The sequence below is a fragment of the Macaca mulatta genome, chromosome 16 (genome assembly GCF_049350105.2).
Source record: "Macaca mulatta isolate MMU2019108-1 chromosome 16, T2T-MMU8v2.0, whole genome shotgun sequence".
In the NCBI taxonomy this organism is placed as follows: Eukaryota; Metazoa; Chordata; class Mammalia; order Primates; family Cercopithecidae; genus Macaca; species Macaca mulatta.
The window spans coordinates 65,194,233-65,216,427 of NC_133421.1; the positions used below are offsets into that span (position 1 = coordinate 65,194,233).

The following is a 22,195-nucleotide window of genomic DNA, read 5'->3' on the forward strand; positions in this document are numbered from 1 at the left end:
ATCTGTTTTTAGCCCTCCAGTTTGACTTTTTCTTGAATGTGGTATCAATGAGCTATAGCATGTAGCCTTCTGAGTCTAGCGTCTTTCACTTAGCATAGTGCTTTTGAATTTCAAGATGTAATGTGGTCTGTTTCTTTTGTAGCATTTCATATATGGGTGTACCATATATTTTTCCATTCACTAGTTTATGGGCATCTGGGCTATTTTCAGATCTCATGATTATGAATAAAGCTGCTCTAAATTTTCCTCGTAGGTCTTTATGTAGATATTTTTGTTTTTCTTGGATAAATGTCTATGAGTGAGGTTGCTAGATTGTATATTAAGTCTATGTTTAACATGATGAGAAACTGCCAAACTATAATTTTGCATTCCCACTAGCAATCTATGAGGGTTCCAGTTGCTCAGAATCCCTACTTGCACTTGGTATTGTCCATCAGAAAAATTTCTTTGAGTCATTCTAATAGTCGTATAGTGGCACGTTTAGAATGTGTATTTCCGTAATGACTAATGATGTCGAGCATCTTCTTTGTGTGCTTATTTGCCATTTGTATCTCTTGTTTGATAAAGTATCAGTTCAAATCTTTTGTCCATTTTTAAATTGGTTTGTGGTTTTTTTTCTTGTTATTGAGTTGTAGATTTTTATGTTTATATTCTATATGGCAGTCCTTTATAAGATTCGTATTTTGTGAATTTTTCTCCCAGTTTCTGGCTTTTTAAAATTGTTTTGATGGTGACTTTCAATAGATGACACAAACAAATGGAAAAAACATCCTGTGCTCATGGATTGGGTGAATAATGAGATTGGGTCAATATTGTTAAACTGACCATACGCCCACAGTGATCTACAGGTTCAATGCTATTCCTATCAAATCACCAATGTAATTTTTCACAGAATTAGAAGAAACTATTCCAACATTCATATGGAACCAATGAAGATCATGAATAGCCAAAGTAATCCTAAGCAAAAAGAACACAGTGAGATACAAATGGGCTATATAATGGTCAAAATACATGAACAATATTTCACCAAAGAGAGATACAGATGGTAAATAGCCACATGAAAAGCTATTCAGGCCAGACGCAGTGGCTCACGCCTGTAATCCCAAGACTTTGGGAGGCTGAAGCGGGTGGATCACCTGAGGTCAGGAGTTCGAGACCAGCCTGGCCAACATGGTGAGATCCCATCTCTACTAAAAATATAAAAATTAGCTGGGCATGGTGGTGCGTGCCTGTAATCCCAGCTACTCAGGAGGCTGAGGCAGGAAAATCGCTTGAACTTGGGAGGCAGAGATTGCGGTGAGTCGAGATCGTGCCACTGCACTCCAGCCTGGGTGACAGAGCAAGACTCTGTCTCAAAAAAAGAAAAAATAAAAAAAAGAAAAGCTATTCAACATCATTTTCCATTAGGGAAATGCAAATTAAAACTTTAGTGAGCTATAACTACATACCTATTAGAAAAATACTGATAATGCCAAATACTGGTGAGGATGCAGAAAAAATGGCTCTCTCATTTATTGCTGGTGGCAATATAAAGTGGTACAGCTTCTCTGGACAACAGTTTGGCAGTTTCTTACAAAACTGAACATGCACCTACCATATGACCTAGCAATTATGTGCTCGGACATATATCCCAGAGAAATGAAAACGTATGTTCACACAAAAACGTGTACATAGATGTTCAGTCTCAAAAGGTTACCTACTGTGTGATTACACTTACATAGCATTCTCTAAATGGTAAAACTATAGAGATGGAGATTAGTAGTTGCCAGGGGCCAGGAACTGGGAAGGGAGTGTTGAAATATACATGTGAATACAAAAAGGTAACATTAAGGAGTTCTTTTGTGCTTATGGAATGGTTCTGTATCTTGATTTGGGTGGTGGTTACAAAAATTGTAACCATACATGGGGTACAATTGCATAGACACACACGCACACATGCAGGTCAGGAAAAACAAAAACTGAGCAAGCTCTGTAGTTAAACAGTGATGTACCAATGCCAATTTTTAAATTTTAGATATTATACCCTAGCCTATAGAAGATGTCTCTATTTGGGGAAGGTGAGTCAAGAGTACACTGGACTCTACTATTTTTGCAACTTCCAATGAGTCTATAATTATTTCAAAATTTAAAAATGTGATTACACATTTTTTCTGCTTTTCTTTTACTACTTATATGGATGTTTAAAACATTCATTTGGATTATTTCTGGTATGTATGTTATGGGTTTAATAGTTTATCATTTAGTGAATAAACCTTACTTTCTTAGTGTTTTAGATTCTTCCTTTATCATATACTAATGTCCATTTATATATAATCATTTCCTACACTCTTAGTTCCAGTGATGAATTAAATTGTGCTTCAGTTTCTTCATCTGTAAAATGTACATAATAGTAGTATATATGTCATAGAGTTCATTCCTTTGAAAACTCTATTTTTGGTACCTAACCTGTGTTAGTCACTGTTCTAGTGCCTCAGGATACATGAATGGACAAAGTAGACGAAGATCAATCGTTGTCTTTCTGGAGTGTACTGTCTAGCAGGGGAAAAGGATGACTAATAATAAATACATTGTATAGTAAGTTGGAAACAGTGCTGTGAAAAAAAGAAAATGTGGAAAACCTAGGCAATACCATTCAGGACACAGGCATGGGCAAAGACTTCATGACTAAAACATCAAAAGCAATGGCAACAAAAGCGAAAATAGACAAATGGGATCCAATTAAACTAAAGAACTTCTGCACAGCAAAAGAAACTTTCTTCAGAGTGAACAGGCAACCTACAGAATGGGAGAAAATTTTTGCAATCGACCCATCTGACAAAGGACTAATATCCAGAATCTACAAAGAATTTAAACAAATTTACAAGAAAAAAACAAACAACCCCATCAAAAAGTGGGTAAAGGATATGAACAGACACTTCTCAAAAGAAGATGTTTATGCAACCAACAGACATATGAAAAAATGCTCATCATCACTAGTCATCAGAGAAATGCAAATTGAAACCACAATGAGACACCATCTCACCCCAGTTAGAATGGCGATCATTAAAAAGTCAGGAAACAACAAATGCTGGAGAGGACGTGGAGAAATAGGAACACTTTTACATTGTTGGTGGGAGTGTAAATTAGTTAAACCATTGTGGAAGACAGGGTGGGAATTCTTCAAGGATCTAGAACTAGAAATACCATTTGACCCAGCGATCCCATTACTGGGTGTATACGCAAAGGATTATAAATCGTGCTACTACAAAGACACATGCACACGTATGTTTATTGCGGCACTATTCACAATAGCAAGTCTTGGAACCAACCCAAATGTCCATCAATGATAGACTGGATTAAGAAACTGTGGCACATGTACACCATGCAATACTATGCAGCCATAAAAATGGATGAGTTCATTCCTTTTCAGGGACATGATAAAGCTGGAAAGCATCATTCTCAGCAAACTATCACAAGGACAGAAAACCACAGACGACATGTTCTCACTCATAGGTGGGAGTTGAACACTGAGAACACATGGACACAGGGCGGGGAATATCACACACCGGGGCCTGTCATGGGGTGGGAGGCTGGGAGAGGGATAGAATTAGGGGAAATACCTAATGTAAATGATGAGTTGATGGGTGCAGCAAACCAACATGGCACACGTATAACTGTGTAACAAACCTGCACGTTCTGCACATGTACCCTAGAACTTAAAGTATAATAATAATAAAAAAAAGTGGAGCAGATAGGAGAGTTGGGAGATTGGGAGGTAAAATTTTAAGCAGAAAATCCGGGTAGGTCTCAAAGAGAAGGTGACAACTGTGCAAAGGCTTGAAGGAGGTAAGGAAGACCATCTTGTTGAAGAATATTAACCAAGGTAACATCAAAAGAGAAATGGAGAGACATCAAAGAACTTTGATCAAATATAACTAGACTTACAATTTGATTGAATATAATTAGACTTACATTTTAAAAGGATAACTATGGTTCTGTGTTGAAAATAAACTGTAGGGTAGTTAAGCTTAAATGAGCTCATATAAATATTACATGTACTGCATCTACCTACCTATCTTTATCTATCTATCTATCTATCTATCTATCTATCTATCTATCTATCTATCCATCCATCCATCCATCCACCCACTTACCCACCTACCTACTTATCTATCCATCCATCCATCATTAAATTACTCAGAACAATGCCTGGTGTGATTTAAAGGCTATTATTACCATCCTTATTTTCATTGTCAAGCTTAGTGTAACCACAACTACCTCATATAAGGTAGCTATCTTTATTGTATAGATAAGTAAACAGACTCAGAAGGGTTGAAGTAACTTGTCCAAAAGTTACATAATTTGTAAATGCCAGTGCCAGGATAGGAAGTCCAGGGATTACTGTGTTTCAGATGCATGCTCATAACCATGAATAAGCTCTTTCCCTAATTCCCATTCTCAAGATGCAATATAGATGAGAAATATTAGATGCACTCTATTTCATTAACCTTAATCGAGCTACTTCCCTGATAAAGATGACCCTAACAAAGCTATTTCTTCACTCCTAAGCAAAATATGAAGCCATCATGGGCACCAAGGTTAGGGTACAAAGCTTTTCGGCCTTTAGCATCATGAGAGAACATCTTTGGAGAAACAAGCTTTTATTGTGTATTATTTTTCCACATAGGTGCCAAATTGGCTCTGCCAATCTAATTGGGCACTACCCTGCTTAAATAGCAGGATTCTGTAATGACTTTAGGATCTGTAAGAATGCATACAGAATTTTTTGATTAATGGGTACATGCAAATTTATTTGGTAAAAATAGTGCCCTGTGCTATTTAATAATTTTTTTAAAAATTCTGTAATTTTTTTTACTATAAATACCAATGTGCTTATTAAAGTCAAGTTGCTTGTTTAGACAGATTATTGTTATTAAACCATAGTGTTGGGCACTGTAGCATGTGCCTATAATCCCAGCTACTCAGAGACTGAGGTGGTAGGTTTGCTTGAGCCCAGTTCAAGACCAGCATGGGCAACACAGTGAGATTTTGTCTCAATTAAAAAAAAAAAAAGCAAACAAACAAACAAAAAACAAACCATAGTTATCCAAGTCCTGTCAAGAAAGCAGCTGTTTATCAGAGATAAAGTACTTACTTTATCAGAGAGAATATAAATAATTGTTTAAGGAGGTATTGCAAGATTGAAATGGTAAGAAGACAGGATCGCGATGTATGCAGACTTTTCAGGAATGAAAGTTTGGGTCACCATCCAACCACATAGAGGACTCTGACTGCTAAGATTGTGGCTTGGGGGAGGAGGGCAGAATGGGTAGAAGAGACAAACTTAATAGCGAGCACAGCTATCTCATAGTACCATATGTGTACTTGCCTCGTATCAGTGATATTGAATATAAAAAATCTATTTCTTCAGAATAAGGAGAATGGTAATCTCAGATTATAAATAAAATAGGTCCCAGGGATTTGGTTAACCTTATAATACATATTTTAAAAGATGATGTTTTCTGAACAGCAGGCAGTATAGCACTATTTACACAGTAAGAGTTCAGAGTCCTTACACAGCAACGTAAGAACTTCAGTGTTTCAGGGCTTTACGCAACGTGGCTTGTTGGGACTTCAATAGTGGACCTGAGAAGACAGGCCCCCAAGAAGGTTGGCTGGTACAAATACCCAGAGGCATGTGAGCATTTAGACATTTAGAGGCACGGGAACTAAAATGGAGAGCCTCTGGGCTGTGCTAATATTTGGTGCTAAGTAGGTTATGAAGCCTTGACTATAGGGAAATCCATCCCAGTGAAACAAGGCTCCTGCCATCAATTTGGGTTACAGATGGTAGTGTCTATACAGTGGAGTGCCAACAAATGGCAAGCGGATCAGGGCTCAGATCTGGAGCTCAAATCAAGGATACTGAGGAAAGCTGCTACTTGGTGGACATGAGTAATCCCAGAACTCACCAGAGGACACAACGTAGTCTAAGGGACATGCCAGCTCATTCACTTCATAGGATCCTCAGTAGAGTACTAAGTAATGTTGGTTGGGTTCTTGTTGGCTGAGGAATGTGATTGGACTGACTATGAAAGTACAAGGTCTTTAGTCCTGATCACTGGGCACAGTTGGAGAAGACAAAGACCTAGTGGTATCCTTTTGGTTACACTGGCATCACTACTTCCTGATAGTGTTTCTCATGTTCATCTGATAGACATCAAATAATTCTGCTGCGGGTGATATGATTTTACTTGGCTGGTATCAGAAGGTATGTCAAGCTATATAACAATTGGGAAGAAGTAATATAGTAACTGGAAGAAAGAACAGGCAAATGCGAGAAGTCAGGTAGTTAGAAAATATAAAATTTCCAATTACTGTTATTTTGGGGGTTTTATTTGAGATATTCCAGAATTTCCAGGATTGAAATAATTTAAAGCCAGAGAGCTAGCAGTCTTCCCCATATTGTGTATCTTAAAGAGTAATATTGGGATTTATAGACTTTTTTACTTAGTGAATTTACTGACGGTGGTCTGAACACACATGATTAAAAAACTCAGAAAAGGCATGGCAATAGTTCTGTCTTCCGCATTTCTGGATACATCAACCTTCAACTGCTATGGTTTACTAATCTTTAATTTTAAAGAATATTATGTACTTAAGTAAAGATAAATTCTGACAAATTGGGATAGTTTGCATCAGTAAGAAAGTTTATTGAAACTCGTTAGTAAATGAGAACAGAAAGTTGTTTTTCTTTCCATTAACACTTTCTGGTACAGTGAAAAGAAGAAAATACAGAAACCACAAAACACCTTGTAGACACCTTATTTTCAGGGAGTGAACCTGTTTCCATAGACCATTAGGACAGAAGTGTCTTCTTGGAGACTTTGTTTTCCGTGCATCTGTATATAATGGTCTGTGTGAAGGGAGGACTTTCCTCTTGTTCCACTCAATAGTAGTGTTTCTTGGTTTCTGATTCAACCATAGATGAAAGGACTCTACCGTCGGGTGCCACCTCTTCAATAATTGTCTTGATTACCCTGGTTTTGTTAGTATCTGAGTGAATGATGAAAAAAAAAATTACACAGTCTGTAGGGATCCTTAGCAATTAACAAGCAAATACTGTAAAAAGAAGGAAATTTCAACTTTACATTGCTAAGTCCAAAAAAAAAATGCTTAAGGTATAACATTTTGACCATGCCATTTTTCACAGTTGGTGTTGAGTAGTTTGTGAACAAATGCAAAGGGAACCGTCTCTAAGATTTTTAATTTTTTAAAACAACTCCATAGAGCTTAAAGCGCAAAAAAACCATTACAGGAAGTTAAAACTAATTCTGATTACCCCAGCTAGTTTCTGCTGACCTTGGTCCCTTAGATGAAGACTCGCCCACGGACCCAGAAGAGGAGGACTTGTGGCCTCCGCCGGAGCTGCCGCCGCCGAAGCCGCCGCCCGAGCTGCCGCCGCCACCGGAACTTCCTCCGTGGCCGCCGCCGGAGCTTCCGCCCCCGTAGCCGCCGCTGGAGCTTCCACCCCCGTAGCCGCCGCCGGAGCTTCCGCCGCCGGAGCTTCCGCCTCCGTAGCCGCCGCCGGAACTACCACCGTGGCCGCCGCCGTAACCGCCGCCGGAGCTTCCTCCTCCGTAACCGCCGCCGGAGCTTCCTCCTCCGTAGCCGCCGCCGTAACTTCCGCCGCCGCGTCCACCGCCTCCGGAACTAAACGGGGTGAGGTCACATTCGGTTATCTCTAACGTTGGAAAACGGTAGGTAGCTTTCCAGTTGCCATTAATTTAGAAAATAAGCAAAACATGTCTTGAGAAAATAAAACCCTGCCAGGTATATATTTTAAAACCCTGCCAGGTGTGTATTTTAAAACCCATCCTTTGAAAACACTTTTGTGTACACAGAACTCTTAAGAATCATTTTGGGCCATATTCATGAGAAAGTGAGATTGCGGTTGCGTACTCCTTTTTCTGTACCCTACCCCCTCTCTTCCCTTCCTCTTACTCCCTGGCATCTTCTTGGGGTTTAGATAAGCCTTGCTATCTGGAATATTGAATAAAAGAAACTGCGATAACTTTTCATTTTAAAATTTACCTTCCCTCTCCTTCTAGCAGGCTGCGGTAGGTTTGAATTTCATTCTCCAGTCGGATCTTAATATCCAGGAGTTGCTGGTATTCAGTATTCTGGCACTCGGTTTCAGCTCGAATCTGTTGCAGCTGTTCTTCCAGAGCGGAGATCTGGGCCTGAATCTGTGAGAGCTGCACACAGTAGCGACCTTCTGTTTCTGCCAAGGAGGCTTCCAGGGATTGTTTCTGAAACGAATTTTTTTTGTGGCTTAGCGACTTACTTGTTCAATTGAGTATAGTGAAACTTACTTGTTTAGTAAGGCCTTGTATAGAAGAATAAGAAAATGAACAGAATTTGTTTTATGTTTAATGGCACCATTTCAGTTTCAGCACTTTTAGACCAATGCTAGTAGTACTTTTCCTCCTTTAACATAGAGCTTTACTTTTTCTCTTTCTTACCTCCAACTCTGCATTTTTCTGTTGCATTGCATATTCTTAGGTGAGCATGAAACTTTGTATGATAAAATTGAAGTCATTTCGTGAGAGTTAACATACCAGGGCCAGTTGGGACTGTAGTTCTATCTCCAGAGCTTGTACAGTACGTCTCAATTCAGTAATCTCGGATTTATGGCTGGACATCTGTTCAATGTTACTATCAATTTCTGTAGTCAGTTCCTTGCTCTAGAGTATTAAAAACAGGGAAAAAGATGAGGAAATTCTGAAATGATAAAACCACCATGAGTTTCACTATAAAGGAAGATTAATTTACCTTTTCGTTGAACCAGGCTTCAGCATCTTTGCGGTTTTGTTCAGCAAGTTGTTCATATTGGCTTCTCATGTTATTCAGAAGTTGAGTCAGATCAACACCGGGGGCAGCATTCATTTCCACATTCACATCACCAGTGGACACATTTCGAAGGTCTTTCATTTCCTGTTTGAGGAACAGAAAGATTTAATGGCTACACGAGGACCATAATGAACTCTCTTTGGCTGGGAAAAGTGTAACTTTTGTGTCACCTCCTCGTGGTTCTTCTTCAAATAGGCCAGCTCTTCAGTCAGGCTCTCAATCTGCATCTCCAGGTCAGCCTTGGTCAGGGTCAGCTCATCCAGCACCCTACGCAGTCCGTTGATGTCAGCCTCCACGCTCTGGCGCAGAGCTACCTCATTCTCATACCTGAAACAAGCATGATATCAATACTGAATATAACTTATATAGGGGAGATGTATCTGGGCAGAGACTGTTAAAAAGCAAATACATAGTTGATCTCATGTCATGGCAGTATTTGTCATGTACAGTTCACTTAGGAGTAATAGTGGTTTAATGGAAAAAAGCTTAACAGTTACTTTAAAATGAGTTTTCCTCCTTTAATATTGCCAAAAATGTAATACTGACATGGAAAATTTCTCAGATAACTCCAATACTATTTAACTTTGGGTGAATTCAGGAAAATGTAAATGCTATTGTGGGCATCCCAAGTCAGGTTAAAAACGACTGATGTATTCGTTGTGATAGTATTATACAATGATCGCTTAACTTACTTCAGCCTGAAGTCGTCAGCTGCCAGCCTGGCATTGTCTATCTGAAGCAGGATATTGGCGTTATCAGTTGTTAGGTTGAGGATCTGGAGGGAGAGGCACGGTTACTTAAGAAGAGGTCAGATGCAGATACGGCTTTTGTAGTGGCGTAGATGAACTCTGCAGTTTTATGTTGTTCTCTTACAAAATCTTTTATTTTAAATATGAGATATTGCAGGCTTACCCATATACTTAGCTTTGAATTATTTGTTCTCTTGGAATTTCTCCAGTCTTGTATTTTTGTATACAAATTATTCCTTTCTGAAAACTAACTGGAATTATATAGATGTATTCCTGTAAGTGTGCCCTCCTCTTTTAGACTATGTGATTTCCATGTATTTCAGCCATGCTTTGGCTGACTCACACCTGCATTTGTTTAACTCATGATAAATACTAATAAATAAGTATGCTCTGAACTGGTACACAATGGGTACAATTCAGAAATTCCTTAGAGGCAAGCAGTATCCCACTTTCATACTAGAAAATTCATTTTTCTCACCATGTTGGTACTGAATATGGCTTGTTATCAGTCTGAATAACATTTTGTCCTGATTCATTTCATGATTTCTTTTTCAGTTTCTACATTTGTAAATGACTTAGCATATTTTAACTGTGGACTCATTGTATGCTCATTAAAACCTCAAAAGTTCTTAGTAATCTGCCATCCTCTTAAGACAAGCAGCACACATGCTGGATGAAGATTGCCATGACCATACTTTCACAGATGTTTATCTTTGATGAGACTGGGTTATTTTTGAAGCAAGAAAGTAACATAGGTAAACATAAGGAACAGCCACATTGTGCTTAATTTAAGATTCATCTGTCTGGATTTCATGGACAAGATACTTAAAGCTGGATTTAAAAATATCTCTTACCTGATTTTTAAGGTCATCGATGGTTTTGTAGTATTTGCTGTAGTCACGAGGCTGCCCCTGGTGTGAGTTGCCATGCTTTTCATACCACTCCTTGATTTTGCCTTCCAGCTCATAGTTTGATTCTTCCAGAGCCCGAACTTTGTCCAAGTAGGAAGCCAGGCGGTCATTCAGATTCTGCATGGTTACTTTTTCATTTCCGGAGAGAAGGCCACCATCTCCTCCAAATCCACCACCAAAGCCTCCTCCAAAGCCACCTCCACCAAAGCTGCCCCCACCGAAGCTGCCACCTCCAAAGCTGCCCCCTCCAAAGCTGCCTCCATAACCCCCACCAAAGCTGCTACTTCCATAGCCTCCACCAAAGCTACCTCCACCAAAACCTAATCCTCCATAGCCACCTGATGAGCCCCCAAAGCAGCCCCCACCAGAGCTCCCACGGCTAAAAGAGCCACTACTAAACCCCCCTGAGCTAAATCCTCCACCAAGGGAGCCTTTGCTGCTCGAAATTCTTAGGGATGATCCTCCTCCTCCTCCTCCTCCACCTCCTCCACTGCGGGAGGAAGAATAGTGCTTGCTTGAGCTGTATCGAACAGACATGGTGATGCTGTTTAGCCCAGGGAGTGCCTGCTACCAAGGACAGTGACAAGCCTTTATGTATATACTGACAGGGTGTGTCCATATGTGTTAGAGTTTGCTTACTTGCATGGTTTTCTTTTTGCCTACTTAGCATCTTTGGCTTATGATTGCATAAATTATCTTCAGTAATAACCAATCCCAATATGTACAATTTTGAATTTGCCCGAAGAATAAACAGGAGGTTTGCTATGTTGAAATTGAAAATGGGTGGAGTTCAGATGAGCATGTTTTATTATGCCTTTCACCTGTTGAAGAACATTGAGCAACTGTTAAGATCCATTTTTCTCAGCACTAATTCAGGTTGCATAGAATGTTTGCAAAGTTTGGGGAAAAATTTCAGCTACAAAATTATAGTTAAGATTTTTCAAATTCATGTTTTAAACAGTTTTAATTGGAACAACAAACAGCATAAAGTCTGGCAGAATCATGCTCTAATAAGGTTCTTGTAGACAACTGTAGGGAATCAAAAAGAAAAAAATTCTAAAAATTTAACTAGCATCAATAGTTGCCATATATAAAACATTAAAACCATAAAACCACAATTTAGGAGATTGTGTTTGTAGGGGATCTTTTAATTTATTTGGCAAATGAGAGTATATTGATATTTTGCCTAAGAAAGTGGAAGTAATGATTTTAGAATTTTCTAATTAATGATGACATTATTTTTAGCATTAAAAAATCTGAAATCATGATGTTATCCTGGATTATTTTGCCTTTTAAATTCATCATAGTTAAGGTTTCTTTGAAGACCATAATAATGCAGAAAATCTGCATTATTTTCTTAGCATGAAATATAAAGAACTAACTTGTAGTACTTTACACTAAGTTCTGATTGAATAAAAAGGGAAAATTTGGATATGTTATGATTGCAGGTAAAAATTTACTTGCAAAAATGTAAATCCGTATTAGAGAATGGTACTTGCACCAAATATTATGAACTAGACTGTGCACATGTGTTCCCAAGCTAGGTTCAGTTTCTCAACAAAAACAACACATTTTCTTAGATATACTGTGTACAGAATTTGGTATAACAGTTTGGTGAAGTAAATTGGGATTTTGGTACATTGTATAAGATTATATCTACTCATAGGCTATGACATTGCTGTTGTTTGGATGTATATATTCATACATGTTTTACAATTACATAGTGCTGTTTGTGATACTATGATTTAAAAATTTCTAGAACAAGCTGTTGAGATAGGAATGGTGGTTATTATTATTTCTTTTCTTTCTGTCTTTTTTTTTTTTTTTGAGACAGAGTCTTGCTCTGTCGCCCAGGCTGGAGTGCAGTGGCGCAGTCACGGCTCACTGCAAGCTCTGCCTCCCAGGTTCATGCTATTCTCCTGTCTCAGCCCTCTCGAGTAGCTGGGGCTACAGCTGCCCACCACCACGCCTGGATAATTTTTTGTATTTTTAGTAGAGACAGGGTTTCACCGTGTTAGCCAGGATGGTCTTGATCTCCTGACCGTGTGATCGCCCGCCTTCGCCTCCCAAAGTGCTGGAAGGCGTAGTTACTTCTAATTTATAGAAGAGGAAGTTGAAGTTGAGAGGCTGTGATTTTTCCACAAGACATGGAACATGTGGTTAAACTGCAGTTAGAAGCTTGGTCTTTTAACTCCTTGGTTCTTTCCTACTTTACCAATGTGTATGTATATTATCTGCTCCGGTGGATTTGGTCTAATGGAACTGAATGACTCTAATTCTCATCATAAACTTCTCCAAATGGGGAAAAAGAGCAAAACAAAAGAACTTAGAATCATGAAAATATTGAAAGGGTAGTGATTTGGCACACACTCTGCCTTTAGTAATTGTTTTTTCAAATTAAGTTTATAGCTGCACATTTTGGTTTATGAAAACTACAGAAGTAGTTTCTGCAGGGAAGGGGAACGTGGTTGGGAGCATTAATCAAATGTTATTGTTAAAGTGGAGGTTACTACCCAGCAAATCGCAACTCTTCCAACTTGTTAGCACATGCAAGTGGGGCAGTAGTTAGAAGAAAAACTGAAACCCAACCATGGGAATTGATTCTTGATGAAGATAACCTACAGTTAAAGAAGGCTATGATAAATCAGGATAGAAAAAGAAAAAAAGATTCCAGTAACTTCAGAGAGGATTTTGAAACCTTGATATTAATGAAACCTTTTTGGAAAGAAGCATTTTAATTAAAGAGAGATTTTTATTGATTTTACCTATAATTAGCACAAGTTTTGGATCTTAGAATTACCAATTTTGTTTTAGTATTAGCCTATAATGTCTCCCTCCAGTGGAAAATATAAAAATTCCATCTCCTTTCAGTTAATTAACAAGTGGTATGAAGAGATCTCTGTTACAATCATATTAAACCAAAGAATATGTGAAAGGGAGTCTTTGCATAAAAGTACATGAGAACAAATACAGGTATGGAGGGCCTTCTAATACTATAACGTTTAATTTAAGCTACCTTTACTGTTATTACCAAAGATTACTTATTAACTTGTATACTGTAGAAATTGATTTGTCTTTATTCACGCTGTCATTTGTTGAAATCAGCCATTGGCATGAGTAAAATTAAGAGGTGCCACATACTAATTTTACAGCTAAATTGGATGAACATTTATGATTCTAGTCTTGGCACCATTTACACTTGATTGCTATAATCTACTGTAACTGTATTTTCATTGTGCTCAATTTTTATTGTGTCTCTATGTAAAGCACATTGGTAGGTATTTAAAAGATAGAAAAGTGAATGAGATACAGCTCCCATCCTTAAGGATCTTGCCATAGTTACAGTCTAATTGAGAAGACATGACATATACCATCAGCTTAAGCACTGTATGCTGTATAAAGGGAAAATGATGGTGGGGCTTGGATGTGTAGGGGGAAGGAGTTAACGTTTCCTGAACATCTGCTATGATCTAGATGGTTTACTTTTCTTTAATCCTCCCCTAGATCCTCTAAGATAGGTATTATTACCTCATCTAATAGCTAAAAATCTAAACCTTAAAATGTTTTCCAGATTATGTATTTGTTTATTTATATATCAGCAGTGTCCGTGTGATGACACACAGCCTGGTTTTGAATCAAGAGATACAGTTACAAAGGTGCTAGTTTTCATGACACCAGACTGGCACTCTTAAGACCAATGAGCAAGGGGTCATGTTGGAATGGGGCCACCTGACAGAGTTTCATGGTGCAGTTGAAATTTAAGCTGAATCTTGTAAGGATGAGTAGGACTTTTCATGTGTGCAACAGCAGAGAGAAGACTGTTCTGGGAAGTCGGGACTGTGAAAATGCCAAGCAGGTGAAGACACTGAGTGACCAGTTTGGCTGGAGTAGATCATCCATATATATTAATTTATTCATTCCTTCAGCAGGTTTTATTGAGCACCTGCAGTATGGCTTGGGGAATACATAGGTGACCAAGATACAGTTCCTGCCTTTCAAGGAGTTTACAGTCTACTTGGAGAGGCAAACAAACATACCCATGAATCAGAGATTATAATATAGGGCAATCTGGGCTACATTTGAGCAATGTTGAGGGTTCGGAGGAATTGCAGAGAGAGGTTCTAACAGTCTGGTGAATGTGGTTTTTTTTTATTGTGTGTGTATGTGTATATGTGGTGTGAGTGCACGATGAAAGAATAGTGAAGTAAAGTTTGGGATTGAAGATGAGTTTTGGTTTAAGACGTGAATTTGAGGTAATACCAGGGTATTCATGTAAACATGTCTTTAAGCAATTATGGGACTGCAGTTAGGGAGAGTGTTCAGAATAGCAGACTTTGGGGTTGGTTAGGATCCCTAAGGGGAGGAATTTAGAGAGAAATGTACAGAAGGTCTAATTCTGAACTTTTGGAGTCACTTTAGGGGCTGGGAAGAAGAAGTAGAGCTAGAGAATAATCCTGAAAAGAAGGACATCTAGGACCAGGCAAAGGGGGAAAGAGGATCATTGAAGCCAAGGGAGAAGAGAACGTGGGTGAGGTGGTCACCCGAGAGGTCAGTGAAAGGGTGGATTGAGGAAAGCAGTTTGGAACCATTGGCATCCTTCCAGAGGACAGTTTTAATTGAGTAGTGGTGGGGCAATTCATGGTGCATACCCAATATTGGAATCGATGACTTTGCTTATGATATTTTGTTTTCATGTTGTCTGGTTTATCAATTTCTTCTTTAATTGCTTCTGAACTTATTGAGTCTGGTTACGACGGGTATAGGTGCTATTCACATGGGGTTAATTTGGCTGGAGCTCTGGAAGCATGTTTTGGATTCAAATTTGTTATCAGTTTGACTTGTCTCACTGTTAGGATTTGGATCCTTTTTATTTCTTCTTTATTTTGCTTCAAGTAAAATCCTGTTTTGAAGTTTCTAGCTGAAAATTCTATTTGCAAGTTTCCTTTTCTGATTGAGATATAATACATATAATTGAGATGTAATACATAGTTTAGGTAGTTGCAGAAGGACAAATCTGGTAATGCAGGTTATATCTCAATATGGTAAGGTTGATCTAAATATTTAGAGTTTTCTGTTGTTTATCACAAAGTTTAAGAGGCAGGCATTTTCTTTTTGACTGTTCTGTGACTGTGCAAATTGCTTACTATGCTTTTGTGATTACTACCCACGGAGTCGAAACAGCGGAAAATTGTATCATTATTTGATAGATTTGGTACCCTCTTCTCAGATAGCTAATTGTCGGACAACTAAGATATCAATTGATAAAGTTCATGTCTTCTCATTAGTAAACTTCTAAAATTCAGAGATTCTAAATCTACAGACATTCCTGTATCAATTTTTCTGAAACTTCTGGGACTCTACTGTGATGGAAGCCACAAATATATGGAAACTGCTTGAAGGCTGTGAGGGTAGTGTAGCAGAGTAAGTGGGTGGGCTCTGGCGTCAGACTGCTGGGGTTACAATCCAGGCTTCACCATTTATTGTGAGGTTTCATCTCAATGTCCTCCTCTCTAAAGTAGAGATTATAATTTTTCTTACTTTATGGAGTTGTAGCAGGAGTCAAATGAGTTATTAAATATAAAGCATTTAGAACAATGATTTGCATGCATAGAATAAACACTTAATGAATATATTTTTGTTGCTATTACTGTTTTGTGATCTCTGTTTGCCATAGGTTAACCCACTGTCTAACCCACAGGATGCCTTCAAAATAGGAATGAATGAAAGGATAGGGTGAGAAGTTGGAAAATGGCTTGTGAGGGAGGAGAAAATGGCTGGAGAGGAAAGTAGGGTGGGGAAAAGGTGTTCAGTTTGATAACTTTTGCGATAAACCGTGCCATCTGTTTTTCTTTGAGTGACACTTCCTTTCACTTTAAACTTCATTTCTTTATCTCCTACATCCACCAAGGCACTAATTTTGTCACCTTCTCTTTGTCATGGCTGATGTATTCGTTTCTTTCTGCGTAGCCCCACTGTAACTGCCCTAATCTGGGCTTTTACCACTTCTCTTGAAGATTACTTCACCAGCTTCTGAAGTGGTTTTCTTGACTCAGCACTGTCAATTAAGATCTGTTCACTGCGGCAAGATTGATGTTCTCGAAACAGTATTGTCATCACTTCATCAACATACTCAGACCTCTTGTGGACGGATTAAGTCTTCTCCATAACCTTGCCCTACTCTGTCTGTCCAACCTCATGCTCCTTGCGGTGAGTCAGGGTGGGGAGTGGAAGGAGTGCTACATTTTCTTCATAAAGTAATTATGTGGCCCTGGGCAAGACACTCAGCTTTCCGTGTCTCAGTTTACTACCCTATAAAATATGGATAGTAATATTAAATATTAAAATATGGATTATAGTCCATGATTCAGTGAAAAAATGTGTGTTAGCATCTCCTTGAAAAATCCTTTAATTACTTAATCCTTTAGGCAGGCCTTTCTTACTCTTGGCGAATATACTATGCTTTGTTCCATTTTAAGGCCTGTGTTTGTTGCTCTTGGCGTAGAATGCCCATCTTCTACTTTGCTGTTTATTCAAGTTATTCTACCTCAACTCCAAACTCTGACTTAAATGCCATCTCCTTCACGAGAGTTCTCACCATTAGTCTCTGGTTCATGGCTGTCTCTTTCTTCTCATTTCCTATGTTGAACAACTTGGTGTTTTATAATTTGTTATACTATTCTGGCCTCTTTCTTAGTGTTCCCAATGCGATGCAACGTTTAAGTTCCTTTAGAGAAGGGAGGGTGCCTCTGCTCTTGCTGCACCCAGTACTCATTGTTCTCTGAATGTTTTCATATTGCTTCAGTGCCTTTCCCCACTTTCTTTGCCTTTATTTTTTTTCTCTAAACTCTTGGCCTGTATGTTTTGGCAATAGTGCAAGTTAAAAATTTAAATAAAGGCTGGTTGAAGACAACTAATTTAATTTTGCTTTAAAGGAAATTATGATACTTTTTGATGTAAGAATGTGTAAGAATGATACGAAAACCAAGATTCTGCATAGGAATTTTAAAATGCCTTAAAGTATATAAAGATGTATTCCTTAGAATGGAAATACACTGAATATATTAAGAAAACATTTTAGCCCTCACTCTTTCCTCTTCATTAAAGGTCACTATTTTTGTCTTGGATCTGTTGAGATTATCTTGATACTAGTAACCTGCTAAAATATATCTGTAGTTTTATTCTAAAATTTGAATTTTTTTTCATACATCACATCAAATAAAAAGCTTCTGCACAGCAAAGGAAACAGTCAACAAAGTAAAGAGACAACCTACAGAATGAGAGAAAATATTTGCAAACTATCCATCTGACAGAGGATTAATAACCAGAATACATAAGGAGCTCAAATAACTCAATAGGAAAAAAAAATCTAATAATCTGATTAAAAAATGGGCAAAAGAACTGAATAGACATTCAAATCTCAAAAGAAGACATACAGGCTAGGCGTGGTGGCTCACACCTCTAATCCCAGCACTTAGGGAGACTGGGGCGGGAGGACTGCTTGAGCCTAGGAATTCAAGACAAGCCTTGGTAACACAGGGAGACCCCATCTCTACAAAAAATAAAAATAAATTAGCTGGGTATGGTGGCATGTGTCTGTAGTCCCAGCTACTTGGGAGACGGAGGTGAGCCATGTTCATGCCACTGCACTCTGGCCTGGGCAACAGAGTGACCTCAAAAAAAAAAAAAAAAAAAAATACAATGGCAAACAGGTATATAGAAAGGGGCTCAACATCATTGATCATCAGAGAAATGACTCAAAACTGTGCAATGAGAATGTAATTATTACATATATAAAAATTATTACAGTCACACTAATTTGTTGTATATCTCATCCCACTTAAAATGGCTTTTATCCAAAAGAAAGGCAATAATGAATGCTAGTGAGGATATGGAGAAAAGGGAACCCCCTCGTACACTTTTCTTGAGAATGTAAATTAGTACAGCCACTATGGAGAACAGTATGGAGGTTCCTCAAAAAGCTAAAAATAGAACTGTATGATCTAGCAGTCCCACTGCTAGATATATACCCAAAATCATGGAAATCAGTATATCAGTGAGACATCTGTACTCTCATTTTTTTTTTTGCAATACTACTCACAATAGCCAAGATTTGGAAACAACCTAAGTGTCCATCAACAGACGGATTGATAAAGAAAATGTGGTACATATACTTAATGGAGTACTATTCAGCCATAAAAAAGAATGAGATCCTGCTATTGCAACAACTTGACTGGACCTGGAGGACAGTATGTTAAGTGAGATAAACCAGGCATAGAAAGATAAACTTCTCATTTGTGGGAGCTAAAAATGAGAACAATTGAACTCTCATAGAGGTAGAGAGTAGAATAATGGTTACCGGAGGCTGGGAAGAGTAGTATAGGGTGAGGGGGCTGGGAAGTGGGGATGGTTAATGGGTATAAAAATATAATTAGATAGAACAAATATAATCTAGTATTTGATAGCACAATAGGGTGATTATAGTCACAATAATTTATTGTACATTTTAAATTAAAAGAATATTATTAGAATGTTTGTAACACAAATAAATGATAAATGCTTGAGGTGATAGGTACCCCTTTTATCTGGGTGTGATTATGCATTGTTGCCTGTATTGAAATCTCTCTTGTTCCCCCTGAATAATACAGTTACCATGGATCTATACAAAGGTAAAAATTTTGAATTTTTTTATATTAGGAGAATTGACAATTCTAGTTGGGTTTCTGGCTAGCTAGCCTAAGAGTATGTTGTAATTTAAGGATTATAACACAGCTTAGCTTTTAAATTTCATTAGTATGTCATAAATTTCTTTTCAGGTAAATTAATTTCATTTTGTAAAAGAGAATTGCTCACTATGAGTTAGCTGCATTAGGAGGAGAATTAATTAACATAGAACATAAAATAGAAACATAATATCCCTTTTAGTTTTCATAAAAAATAGTGAAGCCGAAAGTACCAAACAAACAATTCTCTACAGACTCCAATTTTAAAATATTGAAACTGAACATTGTCCAAAATTCAGTGGCTATTTTCTCCCCCTCATAAATCTAAGAAAATTCCTTTAGGTCCAGTTGTGGTTGCTTATCCAATTGGTCATTTCAAGGATGGCTGGATATGAGAGAAAATAACATTATAATTGGGTATAACTTCATAATTTTTTCTTAGAGAGTCTGGACAGAGAAAGTTTTGGATTAGAAATGGTACATACAGAGGTTAACATTTACAGTGAAAGCAGTAATCCCCCATTCTAGTGGTTTTAAGTGAGTATATGTAATGTGCTTAAATTTGAAGGAAAAAGTCTTAGGGAGTCAAATTAATTTCCTAATTTTAAAGGTTTTTAAAAAGTACTTGACCTTATGGACTCAGACAACTAGTCAATTTCATAATAAATGGACCTCTGTCTTTGAATCACTTTTTTTTTTTTTGGTAAGGGAGTTGTAAGAATGGTAGAGGAATAGATTTAAATAATTATTTAAATGTAACACACAATAGTAACAGAGAAAATGTACCGTAACCAGTCTGTGGCTTCTTTCACAAGGCTGACGATTGATAATGCCCAAAGAACTTTTGATGTCTTGTGTTAAACTTATTAAACAACTATGCAAATAGCATTTGCAAAGTCAGTCCTAAGATAGAGTTGATAGAGCTTGTTGAGACTTTTTTATGTTCCAAGGCCTGTCCTAAACTTTACTTGCATTTTTGTCTCATCAAATCCTGTTGGCAACTTTATGAGGGAAATTTTATTTTATTTTATTTATTTTTTTTGAGACGGCGTTTCGTTCTTGTTGCCCAGGCTGGAGTGCAGTGACGCAATCTTGGCTCACCACAACCTCAGCCACCCAGGTTCAAGGGATTCTCCTGCCTCAGCCTCCTGAGTAGCTAAGATTACAGGCATGCGCCACCATGCCCTGCTAATTTTGTATTTTTAGTAGAGACAAGGTTTCTTCATGTTGGTCAGGCTGGTCTCAAACTCCTGACCTGAGGTGATCCACCCGCCTCAGCCTCCCAAAGTGCTGGGATTATAGACGTGAGCCCCCATGCCTGGCCAGAAGTTTTATTTTAACTAAAATTAGTTGGCCAGGTGCAGTGGCTCACGCCTGTAGTTCCGTCACTTTGGGAAGCCAAGGCAGGAGGATTCGCATGAGTCCAGGAGTTTGAAACCAGCCTGGGCAACGTGGCGAAGCCCCGTCTCTACAAAACGCACATACACACACACAAAGCCTGGTGTGATGGCACGTGCCTGTGGGTCCAGCTACTCAAGAGGGTGAGGTGGAAGGATCCCCTGAGCCGGAAAGGTCAAAGTTGTAGTGAGCTGTGATTGCACCACTGCACTCCAGCCTGGGTGACACAGCGAGACCCTTTTCCCCACAAACCCCCTCAAAAAAGAAAAGAAATTAGTTAAAATTTAGCATGCCCAAAACTATTCAATAAAGGGACTTTGGTGGGATTTGAACACAGACCTATCTTCAGAGCTTTTTAAAAACACAATGATTAACTGTTTTTTCTTTTTTTAAACACACTGTTGCTGGCTTAAACAATGAGTAACTTCTAAAACTCTTTTGAAATGAGCTAAAATTGTATTTTTCGGTCATGTGACTTGGAAAATTAACAAGAACATAAGGGATTTTAGTTTCTTTTTCAGACTAGACAAGCCTTCCTTATCATTCCTTTTGTGATGAAAAAATAGACTAATTTGAAAAGAAAAAGAACTAATGAGGCAAGATGTTCTGCCCTGGAAGAGATCAGACTTGTAGGCCTTGTCTGTTCCCAGGTGAGACTCTGCCCTAACTTCTTGAGGGTCTGTCTGGCATGGGTTTATGGAGATTCCTAACTCTTTGGCAGACCAGTCATTAAAAATAACAAATCACAGCAGTTAGCCACCATGCATAATTGAAACATTAATGCTTTTATAATGCTGGCTTTTTCAGATGGCGCTAACACCCATTATGGAGATTAACCACTTTTCATCGGGTTTTTAACTCTAAGTCTTGAGGAATACAACGGTGAATGCAAGGTGTGTATCTGAATTAATTTAGTAGTAAACTGTGACATGGAGGGGTTCTGTGCTTTGAAAGTTTCCAACTTATATACATTCAAAAACTATTAAGCTTTTTGCTGTCTCTCCAAATATTTTCCATATTGATAATTTTGATTGAAATGTGGAGCTAGTTAGAATTTTCTAGTCTAAAGCTTAGATATAAATGAGTGCATATTTGCAGAGCTATAAGATGTTGCATTTTTTTTTTTTCTTGGCATCTGGAATATAAATGCTAAATTTGGTCTAGTTAGAATTTCCTACTTTCCTCCCTCCCCTGTTTACTTCCTTCCGTCTCAAAACTCTCCAGGGATGAAGACTCCACAAGCTATATTGGGGTAACATACTGTAACAGTGGTTACTTTCAGTTTCTGTCAAACTAGATTAAAAAGAAGTATCACATGTTCTCACTCATATGTGGGAGCTACAAAAGTTGATCTCATCGAGATAAAGAGTAGTATAATGGTTACCAGAGAGGCTAGGAGGACAGTAGGGAGGTGGGTGAGAGAGAGCAGGGGATAAAAAGGGGTTGGTTGATGGGGTACAAAATTACAATTAGAAGGAATAAGATCTAGTGTTCAGTAGCACAATAGAGTGACTATAGTTAACAG

General features: G+C 38.1%; 1 protein-coding gene across 2 annotated transcripts; it reads right to left on the reverse strand.

Annotated features, from left to right (window-relative positions):
• Positions 1 to 6,668: 6,668 nt before the first annotated feature.
• Positions 6,669 to 13,215, reverse strand: KRT10 (keratin 10). Of its 2 annotated transcripts, none has more exons than XM_015119593.3 (8): positions 10,496 to 13,215; positions 9,585 to 9,667; positions 9,063 to 9,219; positions 8,815 to 8,976; positions 8,601 to 8,726; positions 8,074 to 8,291; positions 7,342 to 7,692; positions 6,669 to 7,035 (listed from the first exon to the last, which is right to left on the reverse strand). In XM_015119593.3, the coding sequence occupies exons 1-8, from the start codon at positions 11,087 to 11,089 to the stop codon at positions 7,029 to 7,031; spliced, it is 1,698 nt and encodes a 565-aa protein (XP_014975079.2). In that variant the 5' UTR covers positions 11,090 to 13,215; the 3' UTR covers positions 6,669 to 7,028. The 2 variants fall into 2 exon arrangements, with proteins under 2 accessions (XP_014975079.2, XP_077825801.1); XM_077969675.1 differs by having other exon boundaries at positions 7,322 to 7,692.
• Between the last annotated feature and the right edge of the window lie 8,980 nt (positions 13,216 to 22,195).